At 41.8% G+C, this 13663-nt stretch overlaps 1 protein-coding gene across 6 annotated transcripts in view; it reads left to right on the top strand.

Annotated features, from left to right (window-relative positions):
- The window catches only part of birc6 (baculoviral IAP repeat containing 6), a gene marked incomplete at its 3' end in the record, with an annotated part of 46098 nt that overhangs the window by 22343 nt on the left and 10092 nt on the right, over positions 1-13663 (top strand). The window contains 23 exon segments of one of the 6 annotated variants that reach the window (XM_036215383.1): positions 26-159; positions 1525-1671; positions 1755-1942; positions 2272-2580; positions 2968-3067; positions 3241-3455; positions 3540-3748; positions 3842-4194; positions 4267-4486; positions 5853-5989; positions 6099-6236; positions 7104-7231; positions 7368-7496; positions 8423-8482; positions 8750-8965; positions 9041-9224; positions 10178-10393; positions 10717-10850; positions 11477-11630; positions 11713-11829; positions 11913-12073; positions 12557-12683; positions 12759-12869. In XM_036215383.1, the coding sequence (XP_036071276.1) occupies positions 26-159; positions 1525-1671; positions 1755-1942; positions 2272-2580; positions 2968-3067; positions 3241-3455; positions 3540-3748; positions 3842-4194; positions 4267-4486; positions 5853-5989; positions 6099-6236; positions 7104-7231; positions 7368-7496; positions 8423-8482; positions 8750-8965; positions 9041-9224; positions 10178-10393; positions 10717-10850; positions 11477-11630; positions 11713-11829; positions 11913-12073; positions 12557-12683; positions 12759-12869 (3887 nt within the window). 6 annotated transcript variants of the gene reach the window in all.

The following is a 13663-nucleotide window of genomic DNA, read 5'->3' as shown; positions in this document are numbered from 1 at the left end:
CACCTGGTTTGTTGCCTTTCTTCAGGTACGGTTTGTACAGCTCTCCGTTTGACCCGGTGCTCTTTGACCTGGAGGTCAGTGGATCCTCCTGTAAGAATGCCTTCAACAGCAGCATCGGAGTTCAGTCAGATGAGATCGATCTTTCTGACATCCTCTCAGGTAATAATTGATCTTATGCATTGATCTGATGCAATTTTGTTGACTTTTAAAGTAATCTTTTGTTTTTGATCTTTTCATTTCAGTTCAAATAACTCATTAAACAGCAAAAAAAAAAAGTTATTTGTGATTGACACAAAGTCTTTCTTTTTGCCTTTACCCTCTTGATATTTCATTTTTAGCTGAAAGAAACATTCTACTCAGAAGTCTAAATTTAGAACAATTTGATGGTTTTGGACAGTTGTTACATTACATTAAAATCATAGACTACTGCAAGGCTGAACATAATAATTACCCTTTACATTATGTTGCCTAAAACGTAATTGGTGCATGAGATAAATATAATATATTTTAAGGCTAGGATTAACTGCCAAAGCTTCAAAAGTAAATATTGAAGGCAAAATTTGAGGCAAAAAATAAAACTAAATGCTGGTAGAATAGAGCTACATCTATGTGCAGCTTAAATTGCACCTTCTTTTTCCTGACAAATCTTTATTTCTTAATGAAGGCGAGGCAAATAACTACCGGTAGTCATCTGTTCCTGCTCCACATCAGCAGAGCCATGTTTTCTGCACACTGGCTAAAGAGCGGGAACTTAATAATGAAGGAACCAAGTAATTTAATGCAGTTAAAATACCCCAAATCATAAAAGAGTTTAAAAAAAGAAAGAAGTACCTTGCATTGTCTTTGCATTAATTAAGATAACAGCCTTAATTTGATGCTTAAAGAAGTCTTCAGACTCACTTTGATTAAAAAGTGTATTATTTTGTTTCTAACATCTACTTGTGGCATTTTTCTGATAAGGATGTACACATATAACAAAAAATCATCTTAAAATGACATTTTTTAGTATATCTTCACTCAAATTGTTGTTAATCAAGAGCAGATGAAAAAATGCAGTTTGAAAAAACGTGTTTGTGATGTAGAAAATACACTGGGTGGGCCACAAACACCCTGCTCCTCTTTGCAACGTGAGGGGAAGGGTGGTAGGGGTTGCTCCGTACCAATGGTCTCACACACAGCTCAAAGGTGAATTTCTAATGAACTCCTGCTGCTCTGTGGAGACTATGTCCCAGAAAGCAACAGGTTTTGGCTAAATATGACATTATCATAATCAAAAGTCCATTGGGAATGCTAGAGTTAGAACAAATATACCACTGTATAAATACATACTGTCATTTAGATTTACAATGACACTCCTCTTCATCACTTATTTGTTGCTTTTTATTTGGACTGCTGCAATCTGCGCTTTTCCCTAAAATTATTAGTAAATTTAATTGATCTGTGATGTTAACAGTCAGTAGAAAAGTGCTGACTGTCAGCATTCTCCTGACATGAACATGAAGTGTAGCATGTCACTGTTTACAGGGAATGGTAAGGTGAGCAGCTGTGCAGCAGCGGAGGGCAGCTTCACGGCGTTAACTGGACTCCTGGAGGTTGAACCCTTGCACTTTACTTGCATCTCCACCAGTGATGGCACACGGGTGGAAAGAGACGACGCCAGCATGTTCACTGGTGACTTTTCCTTTGTTTCCCTCAGCCGCAGCCCAATTTCCAATGCTCCTCCTTGGCTGAACCTTTTTACTTTTGCTCCTCAGTGAGTACATTTGGTGTGACCCCCACGGTTGGCGGCCTCTCCACTGGCCCGGTTGGCGAGGCCTCAACAGCTTTAAGCTCTGCGGCTCAGGTGGCCCTCCAGTCGCTGTCTCACGCCATGGTGTCCGCTGAGCAGCAGCTGCAGGTCCTGCAGGAGAAACAGCAGCAGCTGCTGAAGCTGCAGCAGCAGGTAAATTCATGACGGACTAGTGAGCGTTCTGGCAGTCTTCTGAACAAAAAACATTTGAAAAAGATTATTTTGTACTTTTCTTATTTCAAATGAATTTAGCATAAAAAGCAGATTTTCTTTTCGTTGTTAGCGAAACAAAAATATAATAATTCAATAAAATGTTGTGAAGAAAGAAAACTAAAGTTTCAAAGAAAGAACATGATTTAAAACTAAGAAGCATTTAATTTGTGCACATTAGGGTATAGAGCAGAATAGGGAATCCTGGTCCAAGTTATTTAGTTTCCTTGAGTTTTTGGTCTGTGGGGGTCAGTAATGCCTTCTTCCTGCAGAAGGCCAAGCTGGAAGCTAAGCTGCACCAGACCACCTCTGCAGCTGCCGCTGTGGCCTCTGGAGTGCCCATACACAACTCTGTGCCTTCAAACCCCTCGTCTGCTCCGGGCTTCTTCATTCACCCCTCTGATGTCATCCCGCCCACACCTAAGACCACGCCTCTCTTCATGACTCCTCCCCTCACACCCCCCAATGAGGCGGTGTCGGCGGCCTTCAGTGCCGAGCTGGCACACTTGTTCCCCAATTCCATGATGGATACCGGGCCAGTCAACCTGTCTGCACACAAGAACACACACAAGTCCAAACCGGTAAGACTCACAGCTTCCTCTCTGTAGATTATTACTGGATCATAAAGGGGAGGGGGAGTGTATGAGGCGTTTAGAATATTTCCTGGATTATTGTTATAATATTAGCATTTATGTTAACATGGATTTGAATAGGCTGCAAATGTGAATACAGTTGAAGTGTGTATTACCACTATAACGGATGTTGCATCCTGTATCTCACATCCTGCCTCTGCGACGATTAAAAGTTGGAGACGAGACTGAGATGAGTTAATATGTAAACCCAAATGTGATTGACTCCCTCAGCTTCAGAACTGATTGTTTACCTGAAGGTGGTTCTGCTCTTGTCGTCATCTTTTTAAGTTTTTGTTTGTTAACCAAGAGGTTTTGTTTTGTGTCTCACTTCTACAGAGTCCCATGGGCAGTGGGTTGGCTCTTGCTATCTCACAGGCATCTCACTTTCTGCAGCCGCCTCCTCATCAGTCCATCATCATCGAGCGGATGCACTCTGGTAGGTCTTATTCTAATATGTTGTGTAAATATACTGCTATGTATTTACCTTTGTAATTATAAAAGCCAAAAAGGATAAATCATGAACAGTAGATGTTCTGTTTTGGTAAAAAGATGGTTTGTAGTTTATTATTAAGTGTTTCTTTATGTTAACTGGAGAACCTTTCCTGGCAGGAGCTCGCCGTTTCGTCACGCTGGACTTTGGCCGTCCGGTCCTGCTGACAGACGCTCTGATCCCGACATGCAGCGACCTGGCCTCTCTGTCTATAGACATCTGGACGCTGGGCGAGGAGGTTGACGGCCGCCGGCTGGTGGTGGCAACTGACATCAGCACCCATTCACTTATTCTGCACAACCTGCTGCCCCCCCCTGTCTGCAGGTTCATGAAGGTCAGCTTCTCTGCAAACTGAAAGGAAACAGCATCACCATCACACTGCAATGTCCTTATAGGATTGTTCTTCTTGTTCTGTCAGATCACTGTGATCGGCCGCTATGGCAGCACCAACGCGCGGGCCAAGATCCCTCTGGGCTTTTACTACGGCCACACTTACATCCTGCCGTGGGAGAGCGAACTGAAACTGATGCACGATCCTCTGCGGGGAGAAAGTGAAGCTGCCAGTCAGCCCGATGTTGACCAACACCTGACCATGATGGTGGCGCTGCAGGAGGACATTCAGTGCAGGTAAGCAGATACAGTTTTAGCTTTGATCATTCTGATTAATCAAAATTACCTGCACTTGTGGAAAATGAAATTAAACTTACACTCTTGCTTCAGGTACAATCTGGCCTGTCATCGGCTAGAAACTCTCCTTCAGAACATCGACCTGCCGCCTCTGAACAGTGCCAACAATGCCCAGTATTTCCTGCGAAAGCCAGACAAGGTGGTGGAGGAAGACCAGCGAGTTTTCTCTGCATATCAGGACTGCATCCAACTGCAGCTGCAGCTCAACCTGGCTCACCACGCAGTCCAGCGCCTGCGAGTGTCGCTGGGCGCCAGCCGTAAATCCCTCCCCACTTCAGGCACCCCTGTGGCTCAGGACCTGGTTCACAACTCTTCCACAGAACAGCTGAGAACCATCATTCGCTACCTGCTGGATACGCTGCTCAGCCTGCTGCACTCCAACAATGGTGAGGAGGGCAGAAACCACAGTGCTGCATGTGTGGGACAAACACTTAAATCTCCTGTCTGCGTGTTATTAGGACACTCGGTGCCCTCCGTGCTCCAGAGCACCTTCCACGCCCAGGCCTGTGAAGAGCTTTTCAAGCACCTGTGCATCAGTGGGACGCCCAAGATCCGACTCCATGCCGGCCTGCTGCTGGTGCAGCTCTGCGGAGGCGAACACTGGTGGGGCCAGTTCCTCTCCAATGTCCTGCAGGAGCTCTACAACTCTGAGCAGCTGCTCATTTTCCCTCAGGACAGGTGGGTGGTCTCAGACTCCATGAGTGCTTTCCCAAGAAGCCACTGGAGTGTCTCCTCTTGTACTGAAGAGAAGTGCAACTGTAATGTTTCAAAATTGAAACTATGGAACAGCATCCCATCGATCTGAAACAGACAGGCAGAGCAACAAACAGCCAGATTTGATTTCTATTCTGGTATTTATTCATTCATCCTTTTCTAAACCCGTTTTATCCTTTTCAAGGCCATAAGGCTGATGGAGCCTAAACCGGCCACTTATGGGCGAAGGCAGGGTACACCCTGGACAGGTCGCCAGTGTATCTCAGAGCCACAATCACTCTTTTTATTTAAATACAAAATGTTATTGTAGCTCCAAAAAAAATCTCTGTTAAAAACCCACTTTGACTGTCTTTTGATCCATTTTAAAAGTGTTCCAAGTGGTCTTTTAATCATAATTGTCGTTTTAAGTTGTGAGTAGCCCGTCTGCTTTCCCCTTCCCTTTTGCTTACATCTATTTCTATATAACAAATAGAATTTTTTTTTTCCTTTCAAACGACACAAGCAGGCACAGACCAAAACTCTACTGTTTCTGTTTTAAGAGGCTTTAGTGAATCCACTCTGTACATTATTCTGTATGGTAAAACTGCCTTATCTGACATCTACGATTGGTCCGAAGCTGTTGAAGAATCTCTCAGCCTCTGTTAGTAATTTTACATCATCACACTGAGAATCCATTGTTCAGTGGAGCTCATGACCCTCTGCATTCACTAATCAGCACGTCATGTCTTGGGTGAAACAGTTATTGTTCATATTTGAGAAGCAACAGAAACGACCTAATGTTGACGTTACACCCTAAACTCAATGACCACAGTGACCGGTTGGTGAGTTTGGTCTGATCCAGACACAGAAACTTCCTTCGTTTCTGTTTTCAGCAAAAGAAAAAAAATTCAAAATATTTTTCCTTTAAGAAAAATTTATTTAAAATTTGTTGTTTATTAAATCTTTAAAGCCCTGCAGAACTTGGTGGTTCTTTCTGCAGATTTGAGGCAGACAGCAGTGGGACTGCTTTTTTCACTACTGCCACCTTTTGGCTGCAAAAATGTATTACAACAAGAATGTGAATTTCTTTTAGATGTCTTTGTGCTCAGTGAGCTGATGTAATACTTTCTAAAATCCTCTGGGTTGCCATGTATTTTAACATACTTTGTTCGATCATGAAATAAAGGCTTTTGGTTCTTGATTTCAGACATCTGATGGTGGTGCAATTTGTTGTTTATGTGCCAACATTCCCAATCACACATTGTTCTGAGTAAATCTGCAGCAAACATCTTGGTTAAAGTGTGATTTCAAGTTTCTGATGGAGGCTTGAATTGTTGTGTGCTCATTGCAGGGTGTTCATGCTCCTGTCCTGCATTGGCCAAAGATCCCTGAGCAACAGTGGCGTGTTGGAGGGCCTGCTAAACCTTCTGGACAGCCTGCTGAACCCACTGCAGCAGCCACAGGCGGCAGTACAGCCCAGGACCGAAGGTGAATCACATGGCAGAAACGGTCCTTATTAGATACCTAATAATGATAGAGATGCATGTATTTTAGACTGAACACGTGCGGAAACTTGAGGTTTGTGTTTGTGCTACAGGTGTTCTGGACATCCCCATGATCAGCTGGGTGGTGATGCTGGTTTCCAGGCTGCTGGATTCTGTGTCCACCATTGAAGATGAGGCCTCAGGAGGCAAGAAGAACCTTGCAGGAAAAGAAAGGGAGAGACCTGGATCAGGTATGTCAGGTGTCCGTTTTGTCAAAAGTCAAACTTTCATTTAGTTGGAGACCTGCAGCTGTACAAAGTTTATTTTAAGTTTAGTAAATGGCATATACTTGTATAGCGCTTTTCTATCTTCCTTGAAAGCCCAAAGCGCTTTTCAGTCACAGACCCATTCACACACACTTTCACACACTGGTAGTGGCTCATGAAGTTTGGCTTCTGATTGCTGGAATTTTCGAGTAAACTTTTGCTGCTTCACCTAAAAAGTCTCAAGTATATTTATATTTTTCTAATATATTTTAAATTCTTATTGTTGCCTGATGTAAAAAAATAATAAACAACACTTAACTCAGTCAAAGGGAATTAATCTTAATTAATTTTAGGATTTACAATTAAAATATAGAACATTTTCTGTTTCAAATAGCAAAAATGTGCAGAAAACCTTTAACCCAAACTATTTTTAAGCAATGACAGACATTTGATAAGTATGCCATAGACTGCATTGAAAGACTTTACATTAAAAAAAGGACCATAAAATAAATTAATGTACTTGTAGGTCCACTTCCATGTAATTTTTTTAGGCTAAAACATTTTTTCTGTCATCATTTTTTATGTAAACATTATTTTTCCCTGAAGTCTCGTTATATTAACACTTTTTCTGATGATCCTTCATTTTTAAAATAGAAACTTGAATTGAAAATGTATTGAATTTTTTATTTCAACAATTTTAATTAATCACATGTATACTTATATTTCTAAATCCACTTGATTTAGGACTTAGGGAGCTGTAACAAACAGATGGTTAAAGTTGTTTTTACAGTGAAAACCGTCAGTACTGGTCATGTTTCTTCTGTTGCATGACACAGTGTTTTTCTTCCCCAGGGAGCCAGTGGAGCTTCATCAACAACAACCTTCAGACCCAAAACCCAACCAGAGCTGCTAAAGGCAGCAGCAGCTTAGATCGCCTATACTCTCGCAAAATACGCAAACAACTTGTCCACCACAAACAGGTAAATGTGTCTGGTTCATTCTTTTTCTCTGTCGCAATGACTAAATTCACATGCAAAGCTCCAATAGGTTACAGTTTGCAATCTAAACTGTAAGGTTTTGGTTCTGATATTAATCATCATGTCTTTATTGCAGCAGTTAAATCTCCTAAAAGTAAAACAAAAAGCTCTGGTTGAGCAAATCGAGAAGGAGAAGATCCAGAGCAACAAGGGCTCCTCTTACAAGCTACTGGTGGAACAAGCCAAACTCAAGCAAGCCACTTCAAAGGTGAGCCTTGTCTTCCTGCAGAACATTTCCTGATTTCAAACAAAGTCATGTAGCCTTCTAGATGTCCTTTAAGTACTGCAGACATAATTCAGTTTTTTGATTTTGATCAAAACTTTATAAACATAGAAGGCTTTAAAGACTCTTGCAGCAATTAGTTCAATTTTACACTTGGATCCACTGAGTTTGGGCCATGAGTTCTGGAAACCCTAACCACCACTTTCTTTCCTTGCTGATCCTACAGAGATTTGTAAGGAAAACAAACTCAGCTGTCAGGAGTAAAAACATTGGTTTACTGTTGCCCTCTTTTTATAAGCTGTTTAACCCTTTAACTCTGTGTTTATGTTCTTTGATTTACTGTATATTTTCAACCTTTAACATGATCAACGTAATTCCAGTAGATTCTAAAGGAGAAAAGTGGCTCAACTGGAGTTACGTTGATCATGTTAATTGTTGAAAAATTGCAGTATGTTAAAGATTTTGTTTAACCATCACCGGGAACGCCTCAGGTGTTAAAGGGTTAAGATAACATCGTTGGTTGCTGTTGGTGAGTTGACAAGCAGCATAAAAAAGGTGTGATTAGGTGACATTTGAGTATCCTGTCTTAAACTTTCTGTTTCCAGTTAGTTGGAAAATTTCCACTACAGTTGAAAAGAGGGTTTAGGACACTAAAAGTTTTCTGTAAATGTTTTTAAGACACATATTCTGATGAGAGAATTGAAATTATATATATATTTTTTGGTAACTTGTGTTTGGTAACTTGTGTTTTGTTGTTTTACTTGGTGCACCAACAAACTCTTTTTAAAAGACCCCCTCTAATAAAAATAGGGTTTTTAACATGTTCTTGTGACATTTTTCTAATAATGGAGGACATGCATTAAAAAAATTAGGATTAAACTTGTTTTTTTTTTATTATTTCTGCTTCTCAGTGGGGAAGGGAAGAGGAGGCGGGGTTGCTCTGCACCAGCAGTTACAATCAGAACTCTGAGGTGAATTTGTGATGAACTTCTGCTGCTCTGCAGAAACTTTGTCCTAGAAAACGGCACAGGTTTTTAGTTTTTGGCAAAAAATTGCATAATCATAATTAAAAGACCACTGGGAACACTTTGAAAAAAGATAAAAAATGATCAGAGTGGGTCTTTTAGTGCTGGGATTTCAACTAAAAGTTGCAGAGATGTCACAGTCTGTTCTGTGTGAAGAGTAAAGATGTCTTACATTTTCCCCCACAATGCTTTCCGTTTTTCCTTCCACCTCAGCACTTTAAGGACCTGATCCGTCTGCGCCGGACAGCCGAATGGCCTCGCTCCACATTGGATGCAGAGTCCACAACAGCCAAAGAAGCCCCAGAAGTGGAGCCGCTGCCCTTCACCCTGTCCCACGAGCGCTGCATCTCCGTGGTGCAGAAGCTGGCCCTCTTCCTGCTGTCTATGGACTTCACCTGCCATGCTGACCTGCTGCTGTTTGTCTGCAAGGTATTCACAGCATGACCCTCCCCTGACAGAAGGATTTTGGGAGGATCGCCGGTGACTGTTTATTTTATCCTGCAGGTTCTTGCTCGGATAGCCAACGCCACCAGACCCACCATCCACCTGTGTGAGGTGGTGTCCGAGCAGCAGCTGGAGCGACTGCTGCTGCTACTGGTTGGAACAGACTTCAATCGGGGGGACATTTCATGGGGGGGCGCGTGGGCTCAGTACTCCCTCACATGCATGCTGCAGGACATCCTGGCAGGTCAGTTTGAGTTTGGTCAGGTTTGACTTTACAGGCAAAGAACGCCTATGAGATCTTATGTAATGCGGTGGTATTGAGGGTTTCACAGTTAACATGACTGCTGCCACATTTATTTTATTCTATGTGCCTGCACAGATATTTGAATTTTTTATCAAATCAAACTTCATTATTAAAGCACTTTTTATACAACAGTAACACAGACTGCTTTACAGGCTTAAAACAACAATGCCCTCAACCCTCCCAACACCCTGCACCCAAAATAATCAAATATAAAATGACAAATGAATAAAACTCAAGATAAGAATAGAAACCCATGTGGAAACCTGGCTTGATGCTGATCAGAGGAAATCATTTTTTTGAGGTACTGTCCACACTAACAATTGACCCAGTCAGGATCACAGAAGATGTTGCCTTGGGATACCCCCTGATCAAAACCAACAGTTGGACCTGGGGAGTCCCTCTGCACTGACCCTGATTCTCAAGATAAGTTGTGTGGAGGATCTCCCTGAGGACAATACTGAAGTTAAAACCAAATCTAAGAATAAAATACATACAAGTAAAAGCAGTTAAAAGTCACAAAATCAACTGATCACAAATAATGACAACTTTAAAAAAAACGTTTAAAGAGATAAAATTCGTTGTACTCTGAGAAAACTTGCTTTCTATTATGGTGCCAGCTTAGTATTAAACAACACAGACATTAATTATATTTCACTGCAAATGTGGCTTTTTTTTAGTAAGAGGCAGAAAAATTAATCAAAAAGTTTAAACTTTTAAAGATGTCTCAGTCTTCTGATGGTTGGTCAAGTTCCTTCTTTCGCTTAAACTTGTGACAGCTGTGGAAAAATCAGTCGAACAGTTGGCTTGTTTTAACTTTAATCTGATTGAATCTGTGTGTTTAAGGATGGTTTTGATAGGGCAGTCCTCTGATCTTCAGCATGTTCTTGTTCCAGGTGAGCTGCTGTCTCCGAGCTCTCTGGATGCAATAGACGAGGTGGTTGGAGTGGGAGAAGAGGGTGCAGCAGCCTCCTCCTCCTCGGCTGCCGCTGCAGCAGATTCAGACGACTCTCTGCTGCAGTCGGTGTCGGTGCCGCTGGTGGAGAGCATCGACGAAGCCCTGGTGCCTGATATCATCGCAGGTACAGCTGGGGCCTCCTCAGTTTTCCAAAGTGCGTGGGTAGCCCCGTCCTCCACACCTTATGATATGAACGCATGCTCTGCTTCTTCTTCCTCTGCCACAGATGCTCGTCTAACTTTCTCTCCACAGTTTTTTTTTTTTTGTTTGGTCTGATCTTTCTGAATGTGGAAGTTTAGATCTGCAGATTCTGTCAGGACAGTTATGAAGTGTAAGATTAGGCTGGAGACTTCAGGAGCTTCAGTCTGGCTGCAAGGGTGTTAAGTTTTCCAGTGACATGCCCAAGGAGTTTATCTTCTTGTTTGTGATTCAATTGTGCTTACTTGGCAATATTAAAGCTGTTTTCGTTATCCAAAGGTGCTCCACCTCTGTCATCTTTGGAAAAAGATAAAGACATTGACTTTGACTTGCTACAAGACCTGATGGATGTTGATATTGATCCTTTAGATATTGATTTGGAAAAAGATCCTCTCGCTGCCAAAGTCTTTAAGGTATGTTGATGACAAGTTCTTGTTTCTTCAGTCTTCACTTGTTATTGTAAGCTTCTGTGTTCTATTCTGCTCTTTGTTGTATTTTCTAAAAACATTATCTATCATACATAAATCAGTAACTAAATATCACATTTTCTGGCAATTATAAAGAAAGTTTGAATTAAAAAAATAAAAACTTGAGTTTGAAGGGTTTTTTTTTTTAAATCTTTTTATCATATAAAAAACTGTAGAATATCTACACTGTGTTCATTATAAATTGAAATAAACCCTAACAATTTATGGAAAAAAACAATGTTACTATTTAGCATTCAATATTTGAATTCAAATAATGAAAAGTGATTTTTTTTTTTTTTTGGTATTCTTTATCCTTGCATTGTATTATTGAAAAGTTATGTAATTGACTCTTCTCACCAAGTCCTCACAATTTTTTCCTATGGAATGCAGTTTTTTGTCTGTAATCTTTTTGTTAGTTTAAAAAGCCACTTTGCTTCAGTTTGTTTTGTGCAAAATGTGTCTTAACTGGTTTTTAGAGAAAAATACCCAGGACCTTTCAGCTCAGACTGATTTATTTGGTGGAAACTATTAAAATGTAGTTTGTCTTCTACACTTTCTCATTGTTCTTTCAGCCTATAAGCAGCACCTGGTATGACTACTGGGGGGCTGATTATGGGACGTATGGTTACAACCCGTACATCGGAGGTGTAGGGATCCCAGTGTCCAAACCATCCACGATAACTGAGAAGCCTGGCTCCACCAGTTTGTCGGTGTCTGTGTCACAGGGTGAGGACAGCTTCAGTTTGTGGACCATGCTGATCTCTCACCGGCCTTTCCTTCCTAAAGTCTCTGTATCTGTGCCTCTCAGCTCTGGATGCTCGTCTTGAAGTGGGTCTGGAGCAGCAGGCTGAGCTGATGCTCAAAATGATGGCAACCCTGCAGGCCGACTCCATCCTGCAGGCGCTCACGTCAACTTCATCCACAGGTAACCTTCAGAGGAACAGACACTTGTCTGTTCGAGAACCCGTACTGTTCTGCAGTCTGGTGACTGAATCTTTTTCCCTCCAGGGAGTCAATCCTCCAACGGGACTGATGACTCTTTGCTCCGAGTGCTCCATGGTGGTGGCTCTCCTCCAGGCAGCGCCCTGATGCCCCAGCCCTCCTCCATCCCCATCCTCAGTTCCTGCTTCAACAAGCTCTTCTCTATGCTGCAGGTCCATCAAGTGCAGGTCAGCATCCATTTCTTTCTCGGTAGTGTGGCCAGCCTCCGTGTTGTTGCTGTAATTGCCCACATGCTGTGCATAGGGAATCCTTCAAAATCAACTTTTTTGGTTAAACGTGCAAAGAAATTTTTTGTCAAAATCACTTTCTGCTTAACCCTTCAACACCAGAGATTTTGCTCCGGTGTTTACATTTTTTTGTCTCCCGTGACTCTTCAGTTTTTTACCCACTTAACAGAATTCCAGCTGATTTGGAGAAAAGCGGGTTTGTTTTGAAGCAAAGTCGATATGAAAAGCCACTTTTATCCGTATCAGAATCAGCTGATTCATGTTGATCATATAAACGAGAGTCATGGTATGTCAAAGAGTGACCTCTCTGGTGCTAAAAATAAGTGTTTGTGTATTTAAAGTGTGTATGGTTTTTTATCATACTAATTTAAGAATGTTAGTATTGATAAACACTAAATAAATAATCCTAACTTGTTTTCTCAGCTGGAATCGCTGCTGCAGCTCTGGTTGACTCTCAGTCTCAACACATGTTCCAGTGGCAGTGAAGAGAGCGGATCAGATGTTTTCCTCTTTAACGCCAGCCGCGTGCCCACCATTCCACTCAACCAAGGTAGATCAGAGCTGCAGGGACTGTTCTGTCATTCAGCTTCACGTTGTCCTCATTCCTGCCTCTGTCTGTTCTCAGCCTCCATCAGCAGCTTCCTGTCGGTGTTGGCGTGGTACCCCAACACCTCGCTGAGAACCTGGTGTCTGGTGCTGCACTCCCTCACACTGATGAGCAACATGCCAGCCTGCGGTCAGTTTTTCACTTTTGCTTTCTGGATTTTCTTCTTCTAAAAAACCCTGTGATAATCCTCACTGAGCTTGTGACAAGGAACTGAGAAAAGCCTTTCTGAGCATCAGTCGGCTGCTGTACACATGCTCTATCATTTAGCTACACTTGAATCTGTTTTTGCCCGCAGCAGTCCTGAAGTACAAGGACCAGACTAGTCTTCTTTCTTACTGCACCTTTGAGCAAAAAATTTCCCCCTGCCATATTCTCAAAAACTCGCCAGAATTTGCATAGTGCTAATACCCAGTGAACATAATTTCTTTACATCATAGACGGCCCCCTAAAAGATAATGATCTCACAAAACATGATGACTTCACAGCTGGCAAGACCGTTAAGAAAGGTGAATAGGACCAACTTCTCTTGTGGTGCTAATTTTTTTTTTCTTTTTCAAAACGACGCACAAAACCCAAAAATATTTGTTTAGGATATTCAGAGGAAGTATTAAAAATATTATGGGATGGCCATAGGACCTAAAGCTTGACTGCAATTTTGTGTCAAATTTCACACAGTGCCACATTAAGACTACAACCACATCTGAAGTTTAGTTGACTTTCAACCTTGGAAAGAGGCAGGCATCTTACTTTAAAAATCACCTGTAATCCAAAAGAAATTTCAATCTATCATTTCCTCACTCTTCCAGCATCATTGTGAACCATTTGGGAAAACTGTTGGTTCTCTTTCAACATTCATTCGGTATCTCACTATGGGACACGCCCCCTATGCGCTGTCCCCAGAAGCTTTTTTCACATTACGCCAG

This window comes from Oryzias melastigma, linkage group LG15, assembly GCF_002922805.2.
Source record: "Oryzias melastigma strain HK-1 linkage group LG15, ASM292280v2, whole genome shotgun sequence".
Taxonomy (NCBI): Eukaryota; Metazoa; Chordata; class Actinopteri; order Beloniformes; family Adrianichthyidae; genus Oryzias; species Oryzias melastigma.
This window is presented reverse-complemented; position numbering and strand designations above follow the sequence as displayed.